At 41.5% G+C, this 20,937-nt stretch overlaps 2 protein-coding genes across 7 annotated transcripts in view; both read left to right on the forward strand.

Moving 5' to 3' along the window:
• mast3b (microtubule associated serine/threonine kinase 3b) overlaps positions 1 to 15,009 on the forward strand; it is a 57,339-nt gene extending 42,330 nt beyond the window's left edge. For 4 of the 6 annotated variants that reach the window (XM_034213167.1, XM_034213170.1, XM_034213171.1 and 1 more), the window contains 16 exons: positions 642 to 850; positions 1,389 to 1,527; positions 1,812 to 1,944; positions 2,035 to 2,200; positions 2,619 to 2,720; positions 2,923 to 3,045; positions 3,160 to 3,272; positions 3,584 to 3,750; positions 5,333 to 5,454; positions 5,568 to 5,768; positions 6,070 to 6,296; positions 6,982 to 7,104; positions 7,201 to 7,337; positions 8,028 to 8,212; positions 8,599 to 10,621; positions 13,550 to 15,009. In XM_034213167.1, the coding sequence (XP_034069058.1) occupies positions 642 to 850; positions 1,389 to 1,527; positions 1,812 to 1,944; positions 2,035 to 2,200; positions 2,619 to 2,720; positions 2,923 to 3,045; positions 3,160 to 3,272; positions 3,584 to 3,750; positions 5,333 to 5,454; positions 5,568 to 5,768; positions 6,070 to 6,296; positions 6,982 to 7,104; positions 7,201 to 7,337; positions 8,028 to 8,212; positions 8,599 to 9,686 (3,235 nt within the window). In that variant the 3' untranslated portion in view covers positions 9,687 to 10,621; positions 13,550 to 15,009. The remainder of the gene's footprint in view (positions 1 to 641; positions 851 to 1,388; positions 1,528 to 1,811; positions 1,945 to 2,034; positions 2,201 to 2,618; positions 2,721 to 2,922; positions 3,046 to 3,159; positions 3,273 to 3,583; positions 3,751 to 5,332; positions 5,455 to 5,567; positions 5,769 to 6,069; positions 6,297 to 6,981; positions 7,105 to 7,200; positions 7,338 to 8,027; positions 8,213 to 8,598; positions 10,622 to 13,549) is intronic. The other 2 variants (XM_034213168.1, XM_034213169.1) reach the window with 2 other exon arrangements.
• Positions 15,010 to 17,695: 2,686 nt separating this feature from the next.
• Positions 17,696 to 20,399, forward strand: ndufa7 (NADH:ubiquinone oxidoreductase subunit A7). The gene is made up of 4 exons (XM_034213129.1): positions 17,696 to 18,183; positions 18,424 to 18,473; positions 19,791 to 19,928; positions 20,191 to 20,399. The coding sequence occupies exons 1-4, from the start codon at positions 18,133 to 18,135 to the stop codon at positions 20,276 to 20,278; spliced, it is 327 nt and encodes a 108-aa protein (XP_034069020.1). The 5' UTR covers positions 17,696 to 18,132; the 3' UTR covers positions 20,279 to 20,399.
• The last annotated feature ends 538 nt before the right edge of the window (positions 20,400 to 20,937 follow it).

Consider the following 20,937-nt stretch of genomic DNA (forward strand, 5'->3'; position numbering starts at 1 on the left):
AGTTCCTCCTTTGATCAAACATCCAAAACAATTAAAAGGTGGTTTTTAATGAATTAACTGGATGATAGTCTAATGACGAGTTTGATGACCCCTTTAGCTTCTCAGAACAGAAAACTTTTTGAGACCTGCAATTACCACGATTACCCCAAAACATTTAAAATGTCATCCACTACAATGGTGTCTGGGGAGTTAAATATGACACGGCAAAGCCAACCTTATGCAGAGATTCCCTATCTTTGCTGTTATGTGTTAAATAAAGGTAAAGCGAATCCTTAATCCTAAAAAAACAAACTGGTTATTTCTAATAGCTGCAAAAAGTCCAGTTAAGAATTAAATAAATAAGTATTTGTTATCCCTTTTCATCCCAGGTAATATTGTGCACTTCTTTTAAAAAATATATGCCAAAAATTAATTTATCTTTTCTTCCTTTTTTATTTTTGAAAGCTATTTAAGTTAGTACCAACCAAATTTAATAAATAATATCACTACATCTGATCATTCATCTATCAATATGCAACTTTTAGTGAGAAGGGAAATGTGTGGGTTTCGATGGGAAAGATGCCACAGTACAGAGAATAAAGACTATCTTACTTCCAGTGTGAACATAATTGGTTTAATGTGGCTCATATATTTTTCTACAGGGCCGTATATCTGGTCCGTCACAAGGAGACCCGACAACGGTTTGCCATGAAGAAGATAAATCGTCAGAACCTCGTCCTGAGGAACCAGATCCAGCAGGCTTTTGTTGAGCGAGACATCCTGACGTTTGCCGAGAACCCCTTCGTTGTCTCCATGTTCTGCTCTTTTGAGACACGACGTCACCTATGCATGGTCATGGAGTATGTGGAAGGTAATGATGAGAAAGTGTGATTTTTGTTGTGACTTACGGCCCGTCCACACAGCGGCGTTGGAAGAAGCTTCCAACGCTGTTGTGACTTACGGCCCGTCCACACAGCGGCGTTGGAAGAAGCTTCCAACGCTTCTGCCCATTCATTTTGAATGGGGTGACATCACTTTTCGCCGAACTGCATTGTGGGAAGCAGAGCGGAGCTTTCCTGGTGTGTCAGGCTGCAAAAGTTGAGCAATGTTCAACTTTGAAGCTTCTGAAGCTTTCGGTGGAAGCGTCAGCCAATCAAATCATATGCCAGTACAAGCTCTAGCCAATCAAACCGCTGCTTGTGTGTCAGGGGCGGGAGATTCATGTGATTGGTTGTTGGTCAAGCTTCAGACACGCCCAGCTCCAAGCTTTTTTTGAAGCTGTAGTGTGGACGGGCCGTTAGACGTTTGACTCTAATCTTATGCTCCTTACACACTAGTGGTCATTTAGTACTAGAAATAGGGATTCATTAGCCATTAACACATTTGCTATGGTTTTCTGTTTCATAAAGGTGGAGATTGTGCCAACCTGCTCAAGAACATGGGCCCACTGCCTGTAGAAATGACACGGTTGTACTTTGCTGAAACAGTCCTGGCATTGGAGTATCTTCACAACTATGGCATTGTGCATCGGGATCTCAAACCTGACAAGTGAGAACACAAACTTCATTCCTGTTTTAAGCTTTTGCATGTACCACCACTTTCTGTACAGTATGACCCAGCACTCTTACCTTTCATTAGAATTAGTTAAATTAAACAAAAAGATCAGAGACATGATCTGTAATTAAACACAATCCTGTTTTTCTTTTGTCAGCCTCCTTAGTATTTCAATCTGGGTTTTGTGTATTCTCGTGATATCCAAAAGTAAAGTTCATTTAGGTTCAAACCTGCTTATGTTGATCATTTACATTTATTATTTGGTGTTTTTCCCACAGTTTGTTGATAACATCAATGGGCCACATCAAGCTGACGGACTTTGGCCTGTCTAAAATTGGCCTCATGAACATGACCACCAACCTGTACGAGGGTCACATGGAGAAAGACACGAGAGAGTTTATAGACAAACAGGTGAGACTGGTTTTAATATGAATAAAAACGTATTATGGAAGCAGCTGTTTCTGTTTCCCACTACTCACCTGTGCTGGTTTGCTTGTGCAGGTGTGTGGCACTCCGGAGTACATTGCCCCAGAGGTGATCCTCAGACAGGGCTATGGGAAGCCTGTGGACTGGTGGGCCATGGGGGTCATCCTCTATGAGTTCCTGGTTGGCTGCGTCCCATTCTTTGGAGACACACCTGAAGAGCTTTTTGGACAAGTTGTTAGTGGTGAGCGGCGCGCTGAAATTATATCAATCAGTGGAATAAATCGGAAGTCACATTTTTCTAATGTTGTTGGAAAATGTTTTTTTCTTCACCTGAACAATATTTCTCTGTCATACCTTTGTTCTTAAAGATCCAGTGTTGAATACCCACAAAGACAGATCTTCAGAACAAATTAGATTAATATTAATTGGACTCATTTATTCTGGTCTTGTCAAACTATCGTGCTTGGCGTAGTGGCTTTCTGCAGAAGTTGTCGGTAGCTTGTCAAAAATAATTTGTTATCATAAGTTCAAATCTTTTTATCATTACATATCTTTTCTTTCACATTTAGTGTTCAGCAACACCTTCAGAAACGTTCTTAGCATTTCTTATGCTTTTATATGTGATATATCTAGCTTGTTCTTCCGTTTCTTGTTTGCAGATGACATCATTTGGCCAGAAGGAGACGATGCCCTGCCTGCTGAAGCCCAGGATCTGATCACCCGCCTGCTCAGACAGAGTCCTTTAGACCGACTGGGAACTGGTACTGCTCAGTTTACTGCTGATTATCACATGATACAATTACAATGATACTGAAAGTAAAAAACAAATCACCTTTGTCAAAATGGATAAACTGACTTTTGGCCCTTTTATTGAATACATGTTGCCACTTCTATTGAAGTCACACATTTTTTTAATATTTCCAGTATTTGATTGGCTCTAACAAAAAATATGTGTGTTTGCAGGCGGAGCCTCGGAGGTCAAACAGAACCCTTTCTTCATTGGTTTGGACTGGAATGGACTCCTGAGACAGAAGGCTGAATTCATCCCGCAGCTGGAGGCGGAGGACGACACGAGCTACTTCGATAGTAGGTTTAATCCTGACTCCAGGCTTAAAGAGTTGGTTTCCTCCTACATTTAAGACACTTTCACAACTCTTTTGTGATGTAAAAATGTTTAAAAAGGGATACTTTTTTTTTCAGCTCGTTCAGATCGTTACCATCATTTGGCATCAGACGAGGATGAGGAAACCAATGATGAAGAATCTTCCTTGGAGATCAGGCAGTTTTCATCCTGGTCGCATCGCTTCAGCAAGGTAAATAATAATTCATTCTATTTAGAGGCGCCTTTCAAAGCACCCAAGGACAGTGCAACATGTGTTGGAAAAAAAAGGATTAAAATATTTGTATAAAAAAAATGTGTGCTAAAGATGTTTACCATGCTGTGAAAAAAATCGAGTTAAACTGACTATTGCGTTTTGCTGTTGACATAACAAAGTCATATGTTTAGAACCAAATGGTGGGGGTTGTGGTATGACTGCTTTATGCAGCTCTACATCATCTGAAAGCTCTTCAATACTCAGCTCAGCTTTCGCTCCAACACCCTCTCTCCATTTCAATCTTTCAGGTTTACAGCAGCACAGAACATCTGGCCACGCCATCCAACCTGAGCTTCTCCTCCGACCGGAGCCACAGCGAGGACAAAGAGGACCGCAGGGACGTGGGGGGACTGAGTCCCTGCCCGGGCACAGCAGAGGGCAGCGCCGAGCGCAGACACGCCGGGCGCATGGCCAGGTAGGAGATACAAAATAATATGTCAAACTCAAAATCATTACGAAGAGATTTCAATGCTAGTGACAACAAAATGTAATGAAACATTCAATTTGGGCTGTTTTTAAATAGCATTGCTTACTTTCTCCTGATAAATCATGATATATAGCCAGTGTTGGGACTAACGCGTTACAAAGTAACTATTTTTGGTAGTAACTAGTACTCGAACGCATTACTTTTTAAATTCAGTAACTCAGTCACCGTTACTACATGGTGCGTTACTCCGTTAGTTTTTTTATATAGTCAACAGCCAGGCGAACAGAGATGAGAACTGTACTTAAGTACAGTACTTGAGTAAATATACTTTGATACTTTCTGTGTCACATGCGGAGACGGGCTGTGGGCGTGTTTGTGTTGTTTACTAACAAGACTTTCATGACAGCGGCGGAGCTCAAGTCTAGTTTCTCCGCCTGGAGATATTCTCACTATTTCACTTTTGTCGAGCACAAAGAAAAGAAAGTTTCTGTTAAATGTAAGTTGTGTCTTGGCGGGTCAAAGAGCCAGTAATTCAAATCTCTTAAAACAAATGCAAAAACAACATGCTGGGACGAAGCTAGTAGCTAAGACCACAGAGACTCAGCCGACGCCACTCCACCTCCACCTAAGCAACAGCGGCTGGATTTTAACCAAGGGACTGCTAGCCAGGGAAAAGTCGATAAAGCCATTGCACGGTATGTTGTAGAACACATGCAGGCTATTGCTACAGTGGAGTCACCCGCTTTCAGGGAGCTAGTTAGCATGATACCATGTCCGGGCGGCATATGGAACGGAAAACTTTATCCAACTACCTGGAGAAAGAATATACAAAAATGGAAAGCCAGCTAATATCGATGCAATCCAGATTGCATATAAGGCATGTCAAGTTGATCAACAGATTGTATTATTCTCCAATGCAATAACAGTACTGAAATGAAGGCCCCTTTTTTAAGTAACTAAAACGTTACTTTTCACAGTAACGCATTACTTTTTGGTGTAAGTAATCAGTAAAGTAACTGAGTTACTTTTGAAAACCAGTAACTAGTAATGGTAACTAGTTACTGGTTTTCAGTAACTAGCACAACACTGTATATAGCCTACATTAGTTTAGTATATTAGTGTAAATATTGGTATAAATATGACCCTATTAATAATAATGTTGCAACAAACTTCCAAATAACTCATATGCTCTCAAATAACCTTGTTTTTATGTGTCAATAAAACACATTGTACGCGAAGTTGCAAAGTTATACAATCAGCATTTTGATGATTAAAACAACAAGAAAAGGCTACACTTACAAAATAAATGTATTAACTAGAGCACTAATAAAAACAAGGCACTATCGAAATGCTAAATGTATTTGAATTCAATTGGTAAGACTTGACGAATCGGATATATATGTCAATTCTTAGTTACATGCAAAGTTGCTGTTAAAAAACGTAATCATGCCTAAAGGCATTGTCATGTTTTTTTTTTTAAAGCAGCTAGTAGTCAGTACACTGAGCTGTTGTTGTGATCACTCTGACTCTTGAACCAGTTGGTTTACTGGTTGAACTGGTCTGTTTGCAGCCTGCGCCCTCGGGCCTCCTCCAGCTCCTCCCAGTCTGAGAGGAGCACCAGCCCTCTGGTGATGAGCAGCACCCACAGCCTGGAGACCATGCCACGCTTCGCCCTCTCCACTGATGATGAAGGTAAATCCAGACTGACTGAGTGTGTCTGACATTAAATCCACAACATGTATTAGTGCCCCTGTTAGAAGCAACAGTGTTTTTATATATTGTTTATGTTTTACTGTAACCTGCAGCTGAGGTGGTCGTGTCAAACCTTCGGAGGATCAGGATACGCAGCAACAGCACCGGGGCCAAACACTCATCCCCCAAAGAGCCGACCGGCCCTCGACGTTTCGGTAACCAGCTGGAGACGCCGGACAGACAGAGGCTGCCCTGCGGAGGGAAGGTTCCCAAATCAGCCTCCGTCTCAGCCCTGTCCCTCATCATCACTACAGGTAGTTAACATCAAAACTCATCAACTCTAACCAAGACAAAACTAATGTGACAATAAGTCACTGATGCTACATGTTACAAAATATTAGCTTTATATCTCTTATAATGTTGGTTGGTTATCATGGATGTAAACAGGCCTATATTTAGAACATAATGAAAGTGACTAATAAAATAAAACAAATAGGATTCCACCCCTTGAACAGGACAATATTCATTAACCTTTTATTCTAAAATCCCCTTTCTGAGGTAGTAGGCGGTGCAATTTGACATATTCATAGGATATTGATGGTTTGTTTGTTTCAGACGACTCGCCCAGCGGCCTCCAGCCCAGTCCCATCTCCCCTCGCTCTCTGTCCTCCAACCCTTCATCCCGGGACTCCTCCCCCAGCCGGGACTTCTCCCTCAGCCCGGGCAGCCTGAGGCCTCCCATTATCATCCACACCTCCGGGAAGAAGTACGGCTTCACCCTGCAGGCCATCCGGGTCTACATGGGCGACAGCGATGTCTACACGGTGCATCACATGGTGTCGGTGGGTGTCATTAAAAATACGCAGCTGTGCTCAGGCTTTTATAAAAGTCATGTGTCCATGTCAAGTAATGTGCTCTACTTAGGCCTGTGAGGGTAGTTACGCTATCAACTTATCATACGATTAATGGACATGACCTTAATATTTATAACATTTTTGACCAAATACCTAAATATCGATATTGCAATGTTATTGTAGGGTTTACTATTCGAGGTTTCACAAAATAGGGATATCTTATGAATAATTATCAGTCATGTCGATATAATGATTAAGTGGCAAAGATACATAATAGAGCAACTAGAATAGACAGTAGACTAGTTATCCCTACCTTTTTTAATTACTTTAGAAATTGCACATTTCTGTTATATGACCCAAAAGTACATTTTATTTATTGTTTTGATTTTGTGGTATTATTTTATTTAAGTTGTATTTACTAATATTTTAACACCTTAATAATAAAAAATGTACATTATAATGCTATTAAATCTTCATGATTTAACATGGGATAAAATGGTGTTGAAATGACAATAACATTGTTTTTATCACATTTGACTTCTGTCTAACTAAAGTAGTTATTGTGACAGGCCTAGCTTCACTATAATAACAGAAGAAAAAGTATAAAAAAGCTGTTTATGTAATAGTCCCAATAAACTCCTCTCCTTACCCTCACTGTGCTGCTGTTTGACAGAGTGTGGAGGAGGGGAATCCAGCTTACGAGGCAGGGCTCCGCACTGGAGACCTCATCACCCACGTCAACGGAGAGTCGGTCCAGGGCCTGGTCCACCCTGAGATGATAGAACTGCTACTGAAGGTACAACTGGTTACCACTGCGCTTGAAATTCATACTAAAGTTTCCCTTTGTCCGTATCACAATTGATTCCTTCATTGCTCTGTATGAAATTTGCAGAGTGGCAACAAAGTGTCTCTTCAGACCATAGCACTCGAGAACACGTCCATCAAAGTGGGTCCAGCGCGGAAGACCAAACACAAAGGGAAGATGGCTCGTCGCAGCAGAAAGAGCAAGAGGAGAGATAATTACGACAGGTGAGAATCTGAGGTTTACGTTCCGTGTTGTTCCCTGCAGCTCTGCAGTGTTACTCATCGTTGTTTACTTTGTGAGATTGCTAAATGGTGGATGTCATCAGAGAAACTAACCTGCAACAGTCTCTGTCTCCCTCTTGTGTTACACACCGGGAAGTGAAGTTTAGCAGCAACTCAGTATTACTTTGATTTCACTCACTGCAAGGTTTGGTCTATTATACTGGAGAATATTTTCTACAAGAACAGAAGGGCTTAGAACATTATTAAATAAATACACAATGCCCATCCCTGTCCGGTTTTATGTTTCATAAGTGATTGTAGCCATTTTTGGGTTGATACCACTTGTTACAATGTAAAACACCTTAGAAAATAATATACTGTGTTGAAAAATAATTTGTGCAAGAACTGCTATTTGGATATGTGCTACAGCCTGTGAATGACTGTAATGAGATCAGGCTTGCCAAAAGGGTCTTCCAAATGTTAGGGGTTATACTAAAAACGTACATCTACACATTAGAATAATATTTAGATTTTCTATAGATGCATTTTAAAATCAAGACAACAGACACAGATTCTTGAATCCCCTGCTAGGCCACACAAACGTAAAAAACAGTTTCGAGCTTGGTGTCAGTGCCACTGCTGTACTAACAAAAATAAACAATATATTTTCCTGACTCTATGTTCTTCCTCCAGGCGACGAAGCATCCTAAAGAAGCTGTCCAAGCAGAGCACAGTGATACACAGCAGTCGCAGCTTTAACTCGGGTCTCCACCACTCAGTGTCCTCCAGTGAGAGTCTTCCTGGCTCCCCAACACACAGCCTCTCCCCCGGCCCCTCCACACCCTGCCGGAGCCCCGCCCCCGACCATCAGGCCTGTGGTGAGCAGTGTGGCCGCACAATTATTCATGATGAAGTTAAAAGAGTTCCTGACTCTAACATCTGAAAATGTATATTGAGTAGAGGCTCTTTTGTTACAATATTAATTTCATAACAAAAAATATGATTTAAATATTGAGGTTTCTTGGTCATCTGTATATTTGTCTTACTCTCTAATGCTGGTTTATTTCTATTTCTATTTCTATTTTGAGATGTTTATATTTTAGAATAGTTTATTTATTTTTGTTATTATGTGCAATGCCTTGTTTTGTTTTATGCTGCTGCAACAAAAACATTTCCCAAATTGGGAGTAATAAAATACATCTTATCTTATCTTTCTGCCTCTTGTGACGTTCAATGTTTGAAACCGTTTCCCTCTGCTTCCCAGACAACAACTCTCCTCAGAGCACGTCTCCCTGCTCCAGCTCTCCCAGTTCTCCCGCAGCACACATCCGGCCCAGCTCTCTCCACGGCCTGGGCTCCAAACTCAGCACGCAGCGCTACACCAAGGCGGGCCGCCGGAAGTCAACCAGCAACATCCCCCCCTCGCCCCTGGCCTGTAACTCTTCCTCTTCCTCAGCCCAGCCTCTCTCTCCTCAGCGCTCTCCCTCTCCACTCTCAGGCTTCGCCAAAAGCTTTCACAGTTACCACGGCAAAACTCTGTCCCCCCCCACCATCGTCAGACATATTGTCCGGCCCCGCAGCGCCGAGCCCCCCCGCTCTCCTCTCCTGAAGAGGGTACAGTCCGCTGAGAAGCTGTCTGGTGTGTACCATGCTGATAAGAAATCTTACACCCCCCGCCGGCACACGCTGGAGGTTCCGTTTTACGGCGAGGGGGACCTGCTGGGGGATTTGGAGGCTGAGGGATCCTGTGGAGGGTCCTACATTGGTGTGGATCTCAGCAGGCTGGGGGGGTACATCGGCAGCCAGAGGTTGAGGGACTCTGGGATGGAGCGATCGGAGCAGCTGGTCGTGATGCGAAAACTCAACCTATCAGAGCGAAGAGACTCTTTTAAGAAACAGGAAGCAGTGCAGGAGGTGAGCTTTGATGAGCCGGAAGAGAAATCCAGCACCCCAGGTCCGGGCGCCCAAACACAGCAGCATCGGCACGGGACGGCCTGGACCCTCACTCGACCCCAGACCAGCGTGGAGGTGGAGCCAGAGGTGCCGGTGGTCAGGAGGTTCACTCTGGTGCCCCAGATCGCCGTGCAGGGCTCAACAGAGAGCGAGCAGGATGAGTGGGAGCCATGTTCAGAAGGCGAGGACACCAACAACGAGACAGCAGTGCCGCAGGCGGGCGCCCCTTCCTCTCAGCCACAACAGGCAGGACGTCCTCTTTGTGACAACAGCTGCAGTCCGGCAGCAGACAGCCCCCCCACTGGTCCTCAGGTTGGTCCCTCCACAGAGAAGACCGAGTGCAGAGAGGAAACTCCACAACAAGGGCATTTGAAAAGTGACGACTCACCACTGCACTAACTTCAACTGCTCATCTTTTATTTCAAGTCTTTCAAAGTTGTAAAGTCATTTACAAACTTCATGAACTGAGTAAGGAGATGATTTTACTTGAATTTTTTTAATTATTCAAATTTGCCTCAAGGCATTGCAGACCTGCTGGTCTTATTTATTACATATATAAGCTATGATGAATTAGTAATGATGAAAGAGGGAAGGTCTGATTTAAAGAGCCAAGGGTCAACATTTTTGTATCCATAAAATGTGGTTTTGTCTTTTGACTAGATTGCTTTTTGTATAAATGTCTATTTTTTAAATACATTGTTGCAGTACAGAGTAGTTTGATAATGATCAGCATAATTGTTGTAGGACCAAAAGGTACTAGTTTTTCTTTCAGTGTCAATTTAGATCTGAACAGTGCAGCTTTGAATAGGTTACTGCTATTATATTGATCTTCAGAAACCTAAGAATGACCTTTGGTTCACACTGTGAGCAACATGGTTGATGTGTCAACGTCTGATGAATTGTCAGCAGTTGTATCTTTAATATACAACAATAGTATTTTTTTTTTTTTGCTGCTGCTGCAGTCAAAGCTACCAATTAGCATGAAAGGAAAAAAACGTGTTACTCTCTTTTTGCACTCCTCAGACACTGTAGTTTGTGCAAAAATCACATTGGTGGAGAAAACAGCAGTGCTATAGTTGTGAAAGATAAAGTTCTTCCATTTACTTGTTGATCATGTTTCTTACGGTGTGAATTCATGGTCACAGCAAACATTTTCTCGAGTTTATAACAGGTCAGTGCAGGGTAATATTGCACACAGAAAGTACAATCTGTTACATGATATATACCTCATTCACACCAACGGTGTTTCAGGGCCGGTTCGGAGCTGGAGCTTGAAAAGCACCGGGTTTTCCTCTTCACACCGCAGCGGAGCAGCCTCTTAGCTCCGGAATCCGGTTAGTTTCAAGCACCCAAAAATTGTCCGGCCAGAGCAAAAGCACCACATACGTCACGCTTACGTCGAGGCGGGGGCAGGGGCAGAGACAGATCAACTCCTGAACAACAACAAAAAGCTTGCGTTTTATCCAGTTTGTACACAACGATGGAGAAACTTAACAAGAGTTTCTGTGTTTCTGCCATAGACTGTATATATAAAGGTTTCTGCTCATGGGGAAGCAACGTGTCTGCGTGTTAAGGTGGAACCTGAGCATTCACGTTGATCACCTCATTATAACCATAGTTGGGAGTAACGCGTCACAAAGTAACGCGTTACTGTAATAATATTACTTTTGTCGGTGGCGGAGTAGTGTAACGCGCTACTTTTATAATTCAGTAATCACACTACAGTTACTAACATTGCCCCGACACGCGTTACTTCGTTACTTACTAAAATCAGTCATCATCAAACCTCAACAAACACCTGCAAAGAACACATGCTAAGGTGAAGCTAACGCACAGCTATTTGTTGTTTGTTTATATCACGTAGTCTGTTCTTCTTCTCTGTTTTCCGGTTGTTGCCTGTTTTGAATGATGAATACACACTACCGCCGCCTGCTGGTAAGGAGAGTTATTGCCACTCACGCATGCGCAGTTCGTACATGCTCGGCTGAAGTCTTTGCGGTGTCTGGTTCCAGTGCAACACATGGCCAACACGCAGGAGAACACGCCGCCGCAACAGCGTGAGCAGAGATAGACTGAGCAAAATATACAGATAGCAGGAGACAGAGGACAGCCATGGTCAGATAGGAACACATTCAGGATCTGGATCAGTCTTATGCGACAATGGAAACTGAAATAAAGAGAACATTTGAAACATTATCAGTCTGCGTGATCTGCCTGCAAGTAAAGTAACGAGTTACTTTATGTAGAGAGTAACGAAGTAGTGTAATATATTACTTTTTCTTTTTTTTTAAAGTAATATATTACTTTTTTTTAGTAACGACCCCATCTCTGATTATAACTCATTTTAAATCTATAAAAATTCAACTTTACTTAACGTGTTCATTTGAGAACAGCTGTTACATACCTGGGTGAAGGTTACAGTTCATTTAAATGAAAGATACAACGTTACTCCACACTCATGGTTCAGTCCACCTTAAGAAATAAGACCGACCTCGGAAGCAGTTGTGTTTTTAAAAAAACCTTTATTGACACGAGTACACTTTTTTATAAGAATATAACTAAACCACAGAAATGACTCCGGAAAAGCTGCAGATAGAGCCATAAGAAATGAATGCAACTGATTTAATCCGCGCGGTTTGGCTTTATGAAGCAGGCACGCAAACGGTTACGTCATGACGCAAACGATGACGCAACGACGCATTACCAGTCGGACTCTGGGCGGTGGGAAAAGAGCCATAGCTAAACCGAATAACTGGTTCTGAACCTGAAAAGCTCTAGCACGGAGCTTGAACCGGAGTTGCGTTGGTGTGAATGAGGTACTAGTCGATTCAAAAAGGGTTTTATGTGCCATGCTATCAGTGCAGCGTCCTCTAAGCCATATCGTTAAAGGCAGAAATGTCAATAGCCGCGTTCACACCGAGTACTTTTCACCCGTACTTTTCGCGTTTAGTTCCGTTAGTACCCCTGATGTCGCGTTCACATAAAAAAAATAACTAAGTGCCGGGAACTTTTAACCCCATTTTTAGCGCCTGCTGAGAGCAGGTACTTTCCTGGGGAAAAAAAGTACCACAGTTCTGATTGGCTGGGCGATTGCAAACCACGCCCCGTAAAACTCTGAAATGTTTTATAGAGCCGCCATTTTATTATCCTCGCATTAGCATTATTAGCATTCGCCCAGCGCACAAACGCAGAGAGGCTAACTTATGGCAACACAAAAGAAAACATGGGAGCGGTGGAGATGAGGAGGTGTCGGCGTTCTGGCGATTTACTCAGAAGGCTTCACTACTGAAGCCAGTCCCCAACTCCGGGGACTGCCAGTTAACCCAAAGCAGAAGAAGAAGAAGTGACGTCAGTGGCTCATTTGCGTAATCTTCCCTCAGAGAATTTATTCTGGTGTGAACGCGATCTGTATTTAGTGCCCTGGGGTATTAAGTGCCGCGGCACTGGCCCGTCCACACAGCGGCGTGCGTTGACGCTTCACCATTCACTTTGAATGGGGTGACGTCACTTTTCGCCGAACTGCATTGTGGGAAGCGACGCGGAGCGTTGCTGGCGTGGCTCCCTGCAAAAGTTGAGCAATGTTCAACTTTTGACGCCTCGGCAGAAGCGTCAGCCAATCTAATCATATGCCAGTACAAGCTCTAGCCAATCAAACCGCTGCTTGTGTGTCAGGGGCGGGAGATTCATGTGATTGGTTGTTGGTTGAGTTTCAGACACGCCCGTCGGCAAGCTTCAACGCACGCCGCTGTGTGGACGGGCCGGGAACTAAGTACAGCAAAGTACTCGGTGTGAACGCGGCTAATTGGATGTTTCTAAGTACGTGTTGTTTCCCGCTGGTATTGCAGACTTGACAACATTTTCTGTAAATTGAAGTTCAGGATGAAGAATGCGACACACTTTGCTCTGTTGCTACTCGATATAATCTCAGTGTGATACCATATAGTAGAGGTAACTCAAACGTATATTTTTCTTGCTCACTATATGGAACCTTCAAACACAGATTCAGCATGGCTCCTCATCTCGCTGTAATAAATTGTTCTTCTCAAAGCATGCAATTTACTGGGGGGGGGGGGGGGAATAGAGCAGCCAAATTGAAGTTTACGTCTTCTTCAAAGTTTTGTCGAAAGCATTTGAGTATTTATTTTTTGGTCTTTTCTTACCTATAATATCAACACATTTTGTACCTGGGGAAAGTATTGCAACCTTGTGTATTTTTGGAATATCTTTTCCTGAAACTGTAGCTTTCGTCTTTGTTTTTTCAGATGAGCATCTAAGAGACACCATGCCTACAAGACCTGTTCCTACTTAATTTACCGTGTAGTAATGTTTACATCGAAAGGAAAAGTGCACCAACGTATTTTGACATGCATTTTGTAAGAGAATGTTGAAGGTAAATTGAAAATGGCAGAGGGACACATCCTTACATTGAATCCAAATCCAGGGCTTCTTTGAACAAATGTTTTATCTCTTTGTATTGTACAAATATTGATGTATATTTTGATAACGAGGGTGTATATAATTCCAGATGTGTTAAAGGATGTGAAATGCACAATGACTAGTCGAGGCACCAGGATTTTTGGGAAGTCTGACTTGAGGGAATGGGCTGTTAGTATTTTGGTTGTACTTCCTGAGTTTTGAGGTTTATTGTCTTATTTGTCAGTGGCTGTTGCTGAATTTTGTATCAACTTTCTCCTGAGTCTTCTGTTTCTAAAGCTTCAGAGCTGTTGATGTGTAACCTAAGTCTCTCTTCCTCCTGAAATCTCAAGATGACGACCTTTTTAGAGTGTTATCATGTCAGCACAGAGATTTTGTCGCTGAATGGCTCAGTTATTTTTGCAGTCTGACAGAATTGTTTACAACGAACAAACATGCTATGTACTGTACAAACATTTTCTATCCTGTGGCTGTATGATGAAACTACCCCCTTTGATACCACGAAAGAAACAACACTCATCAGAGTAACATATCTGTTTTTGTTTTGTTTTTTACAAAATGTTCATAAAGAGTAATTTAGCACTGAGCTGAGAAGCATTGAGTGTGTTTACATGCACTTAATTCATGGGTTGAGCCTTTTGAAAATATATTTGTTTGTAGATGACAATCCAAGCAAAGGGATGCTGATGGCCATGTGTACATCTAATATATATATATATATATATATATATATATATTAGATGTACATATATATCTATTTTGTGCAAATTAGCGCAGGTAATGCTCCAGAGGGATGAATAGAAAATGCACGTCATTGTTCTAGAAGTACGTTTATTACAATTAAATAGAAAAAGGAAAACAGCTGAGCATAGGAAAAGCTTTTTCAAAGTTAAATCTAACAATCGTCAAATATGCAAGTATTATTTCCAATATCATATGGCTAAACGTTTTGGGGAACCCTTTTTGCAGTGTATGTAACCTTGATTTATCTGAATACCCTTGTATCGACGTGAATGTAAACATTCAATGCTTGAAAAAAACTTCATTCACTGGAGGTCCTCAAAGACACGATTCTCAGCTGGTGTTAAACTTTCTCTTAAAGAATAAACTGGCAGGTCAAATTGTTGTACATGTGCATGTTTTCTCCTGTGCACTCTTCTGTTCAGTGCATGCTGCATGAGACAAGCACACACCTGTATTACTTGATTGCATGGTATACCGGCCCTGTCGCCCTGTACTGTGTTTTCTTGTGCAACAAATAAATCTCTTTGACTCATCCTTAGAATTACTCCACTGGTGTTTTGTGTTCTATATCATTGTTTACCACACAGAAAGGGAAAGAACAGACACACAAAATGACAGATTAATTAACGATAAAAAAGATAATGACAAGACAATAAGACCCTAGAAAGATAACGAGCCATGATCTCAAATAATTTGAGTTACGCTGCTGCAATATAAAAAGTAAAGCATTATACAAAATAAATCTGTCTTGGGTGTGTTGTAACATTATCATGTTGTCAAAACTTTTTGGAGGATTGCCAGTTTTCATAACCTGGTCTGAAACTAGGGGAAAGAGTCCGATTTCCACAGTTTCAGAATCTATTTCTTAATGTTAACAATGATATATTGCATTATTTGGACTAATCTATCAGTCAATATTGAAATGCGGGACTGTGGTCTATATTCTGTACAACAGTGAAATTCCCAAGTGAAGCAGTTTCTGGATCGGGGATTAAAGTTACTTTAAAAACAGAGCAAGAATGCTTTCAGCACCCTTGGGCGTATTACATAAAGGTTTAGAGGTGAGATATATATATCCTGGTCGAATGTACTTATTGTAAGTCGCTTTGGATAAAAGCGTCAGCTAAATGCAATGTAATGTAATGTAATATAAGGAAACACTACGTCGGTGTAGTCCATGGTTGCGTTCCGATAATCCAAAAATCAGCTCCTAAATTCTAACCCTATCTCCTATTCCTTGACCTCTGAGTGAAACGTCACGGGGTTAAGGGATAGTGGATAGGAGAATTCAAAAGGATTTAGGAGAAGAGACTGCGGTACTTTAGAGAATCCGAATGCACTTTCACTATCCGACGTGTTTATGATGCGCCAGCGAACGTCATATGTGCGTCTGCTGCTGTGGGGAAACTATGGAAACTACAGTTTTCTATAGCGGACTACAACATGGATGTATAATAAGAAGGAGGGACTACTGTAAACTCATCTAGAGACTCTGCACCGTGCTCTGATGCTGTTGTTTTATGCTTTATGAACGGGGACAACAGAGAAACATATTCTTCATGACCAAAGTTGGAATTGAAGTAAAAAAGGAAAGTGAAACTTATGCTCGTCACCCTCTCCCTCCGGTCCACATTAATACAAATGGTCCCAATACGTATGATTGTATGAACTATGAAAAGATCTTAAAATAAATACAAATGTATTTATTATAAACGTTAGTCCTTAACATCTATCACTGTGTATATCACCATTCAAACATCTTTTAAAAGTTGAACAAACCCAACACAGCTCAGTAAAGACTGTGAAATGTTGACTTTATTTGATCATTTCAGTAAAAACTAACGTTCATATTTCTCTTTTTGATTATAATACTGATGAACGTTCAAAACAAAGCACTTTGGCAACTTACCACATACGTTTTAAAATGCTTAATAAGCACCGTAACTTTCATGATATAATTTCTCGGTCATAATCGGTTGTTTCCGTGAACGGCCGACTGTTGAGTGACGGCAAATGCTGCGGCTGCAATGCATTGTGGGGCAGCATTTTCTCCTCTCCTTTCGTCAAGGGAGGTCCAGTGGTTCCTAAGCTAAAGGAGGTTATAAAGGAAGTTTGAAACCTCCTTTCCTTTCATTTGGAGAATTGGAACTGCACTTAACATGGCTGCCACTGACGTACTTCCGGGTAATTTCACTTGGTTAGGAAGGTTCCTAAACTAAATAGACTATTGGAATGCAACCCATGTTCTGCACCAGAGATATTTTTGTTGAGTCGCATACAATGTTCGTGGTGGCGCCAGGGTATGGCTGGGGTAGGCTACAGCCATACCAAGAAATGGCTTAGCCCTACCTTAGCCCGACCATGACAAATTATGTTAAAGTAAGCATGTGGAGAACACGGATTGAGAAAATCTACCGGTCGTGTCCACAACACACAAACTGATCCTGCTCAGCTGTAACAACAAGTGCACGTTACTGACGCAATATGGTTGAGACCATTCGGGCTTATGCTAGAGGGGTGCAAGGAATAGTCTAAGTAGTGGGGGAGTTTTATACACTAAAGGTGTGAACATTCTCTGGCGTTATAATATCAGCGCGGCCGCGGTCAGATCAAAATGCCTCCGAATGCAATTTGAATAGACCTACAGCCAATCAGAGCAACGAAACATTGGGTCTGCTGCGTCGTGCATTACTGATATGTCGATACATCAAGTTCACAGTGAAAAGTCCCCAAACTCGCGCCGAGTAAATTGCAGACAGACAGCAGAACTTCTAGGATTAATTGTATATTTCGGATGGATAGATTTGTTCTTAAACGCCCTCGCATTGAGGTACAAGTCGAACAGGTGCCAGAGTCACACGACCCACCTGAAGAGTGAATAGTGAGTTTTGAATATATTTTGTAATGTCATTTGAAAAAGTGTTTTGTATGACAATAGAGATACAGGCTACCTGTTGTGTGCTGTGTCTGTCTCTCTCTGTTTACCTGTGTCTGTGTCTCTCTCCCCCTCTCTCTCTCTCTCTCTCTCTCTCCCTCTCCGTGTCAATTATATATGCCAACTTTTCTTGTTTCTGCCGCTGCGTAGCATGTTGTAACAACGTGGAATTAGCAGAATAGGCTATTGTATTGTTTAACTCACACCTGTTGCTCTCGATGTAATTTAGCTGATAAAAGGAGACTAATAAAAGCCTCACGCGTGCGTTTCACTGTCAAGGAGTGCGATATAGCGTGTATGTAATTACATTACAAATACTGACTTGAGCCCCACCACTGTATGTGTTAGCCCTACCATAGATTACCCAACAAAAATACTCTGGCGCCGCCACTGAATGTTCTGAAACAGTTCTGTTGCTGTAAAAAAAACATAGTAGACATAGTAAACATATTATGTAAGATAGTGGTATTAATACATTCTAAGAAATTAGACACACTTGGCTATAGCAACATGCTACAGTAATATATTGCATATCATTCACTTTTATATATAATGCAACATTTAAATACATATTTATATCGATAACTAATGGTGAAAACAACTATTATTTTCAAAACTTCAGTGCTTTATGTGTGTCGGTAGTTTTCCTTTCGGACCGACAGGTGTCACTAACGCGATGAGAAACTTTAGTCTGACAGAAGAAGAAGTCCTGTGTCCTTCACAACAGCAAACATGGCGACTGCAACCAAAATCATTCAGAGGCTCCGAAATCTTCTGTCGGGGGTAAGAATCACATACAAACGTTTTATCTGAACTGCGACTTACTGTGACATGAATATTTATGTATTACCTGGATATGTATTGCTTTAAATGGGTGGACAGTACTAATTTAAGAGCGCGAGGGTGCTAATGCTAGGTAGCTTTAAGAGCAAACCGGTCGAGCTGAGTTGGATGAGAGCTACATGATTATGTCTTATATCATGCGTTTTTAAGCATAAATCAGTAATGATGTTTCTTTTCTAGCATGCCCTGCAAGGCAAGCTCCAGCTGCGATATGGGGAGATTGGAAAGAGGTAAGACTTTGTACACTTGTGCTTAATGTAAACACCGATGGAGCCATTACACCCTGCAATCAACTTCATAATGATACAATAAAGCAATACTCATACTCACCTAACGCTAAACACTGACTTATTATCTCTGTAAACAAATACAACCCAAATAGTGATGTGTAAATGACGTGTTGATACAGGCGGTAAAAACAAGGAGGACAGCACCTGCAAACTGATTTGAATAAATTTTCTTGCTGCCTATAAGTAGATTAGTTATTTCATGCATGTGTCTTGGAATGTGGCTCTCGGGCAGCACTGCCACTTACTACCAGACCATTTTCTTTCCTAGTCAATGTAGTTACATGCGTTAACCCAGGGGTGGGGAACCTTTTTCCTCACAAGGGCCATTTTAATTTTTTCAACATCCTCCGAGGGCCGTACAAATGATTGACCTCTGCTTAAAAATACTAAAATCACAGCCCATCCATTTGGCCTTTCTTTCATGCTGTGCAAAGACAAAGCAACCTCTTAATCCAGATATCTTACCATGACTCGCGTATGCATGCACGCATGTGCACGGTTGTGGCATGACCACCAAAACAGAAAGATATGGACACAAGATGTGTGCAAATGTATTTAGTTTCCTATCCATGTGATATAGGAAACAAAATTAAATGTTGAAGTTAAAAGCATCAATCTGGTGCAATTTGAGAGCAACATTAGGAGCTCTGGATACATCTCTCAACATCCATATGAAACAGAACTGTAAGCAGATTTAATTTTTCTTTATGGATATTTTACAAATCACTCTCTTTTTAAACTGTATTCTTGTTTATTAATAACAACTTTTTTTTACTGTCATATAGTATTTTACACCCGTTTACTTTATTCTCATATATATTGTTTTCTCCCCTTTTGTGAATGTACAGCTCTCAACATGCCCAGACTTGTAGTGATTTTCACCTCTTTTAATACTATTCGCCTCATTCTGAAAGAAAGAAGCAAAATGTGCTAACGTCGTGACAGCCTCCTTGGTATGGTGCGAGGCGGGAGAAAAAAAAGCGTTACTTCACAGTTTTACGACATATTTTGATTTTTTTGACTTTTTGGGAAATCATGGATCTGTTACTCAAACTGACAATGCTATATCCTTCCCCGTGCGCTGTACAATAGCTGCCCACTGCTCCTGGTACTAGGATGGGTTAAAAGCAGAGAACACATTTCACTGTGTGTGCTGTGTGCTCTGCATGTGTGACCACAAATAGACAGTCCCTGTTAAGTCGATATTTTTCACAGCAGAGATACGGCTTCATTCTGTTAACAATGCTTTCTCTATAGGACTCAGCCACCACCCAAACTGCCAGTGGGCCCGAGCCACAAGTTTGCCAGCAACTACTACTGCAATAGAGATGGACGCAGAGAGTCGGTTCCCGCCACTGTCATCATGTCTTCTCAGATGGCTCTCACCGCCGGCAGGTAAATGACTCGGTCAATGCGCTGTCATATGGTAATGTAGTTATGTTCATAGTTGCAGATGGCATAACTGCAATAAATATTGTGAGTAAACCAGCAGACACCTGCCAAAGATGCCCCGATGCTTAGATTAATTGATCTGACGTGAAGTAATGTGAGCAGCAAACTTTTACTGTTGAATATAACAACAAACATCCTGATATGTGAAAGACTATTTTTGTCTAAATCATGTCATATTTGTTTTTCTCTTCTCATCTCTTTGTAGTCAAGTTGCTGAGGTCTCAAAGCCTTGTGTGACCCCGGGGGCTGTCTACAGGGAGCCAACGCTCTCCACAGACGAGCCGTACCTCTGAGCAGCAGGATTACCTCCCTCAACACCAATGACCTAAATCCTCCCTCCACATCTGCTTTATAGGCCTGCCTACTGCCTGTGTCCTGTACAATAATAAATGTGAATAAAATGTCTTCTATTTACGGTTTTTGTAGTTATTGTGGTCATATCTTAAACTGAATTAATTTAAACTGAGTTTAAATCATCATTGAGTAAATATACATTGCAGCACTTTTTGGAGATACTGGCTAAGCGGTATAGCAGGGGGGTGTTCAGTAGATGTGTGTCGATGCAGAAGCTGGAGGGGCTGAGGCCCACAGAGAAAAGGCCTGAAGGACAGGCTGGAACTCCTCTCCCCAAACAGGACAGTGCAGCCTCATAGTCCACAAAACAGTTATCATTTTGTTCACAAGAAAATTGCCCTTAATTGGCTGACGGAGTGTAGATACTTGAGTAGCTCCCAGTAGACTTTCATTCTGTCTCATACATCATTATTATCATGTTATTGTATTTTACATATTACATATCTTTGTAATTACATTCGTTTTGAGAAAATAATAATAATAATAATTCCCTCAAAAAGATAAATTAAACATAAATGAGTATAAAGCTGCTTAAGTATCCATTAAAGGAAATACTTCATGTCATTACTATTGTCAGATGGACCATGGATTAGGTCAT

Source organism: Gymnodraco acuticeps, unplaced genomic scaffold, assembly GCF_902827175.1.
Source record: "Gymnodraco acuticeps unplaced genomic scaffold, fGymAcu1.1, whole genome shotgun sequence".
NCBI classification, from domain to species: Eukaryota; Metazoa; Chordata; class Actinopteri; order Perciformes; family Bathydraconidae; genus Gymnodraco; species Gymnodraco acuticeps.

Excerpts from the sequence above, each read along its gene's own strand:
- ndufa7 (XM_034213129.1), top strand. The coding sequence starts at position 18,133 with ATGGCGACTGCAACCAAAATCATTCAGAGGCTCCGAAATCTTCTGTCG. Across the intron at positions 18,474-19,790 it reads TATGGGGAGATTGGAAAGAG|GACTCAGCCACCACCCAAAC; the intron begins GTAAGACTTTGT and ends CTTTCTCTATAG. Across the intron at positions 19,929-20,190 it reads ATGGCTCTCACCGCCGGCAG|TCAAGTTGCTGAGGTCTCAA; the intron begins GTAAATGACTCG and ends ATCTCTTTGTAG.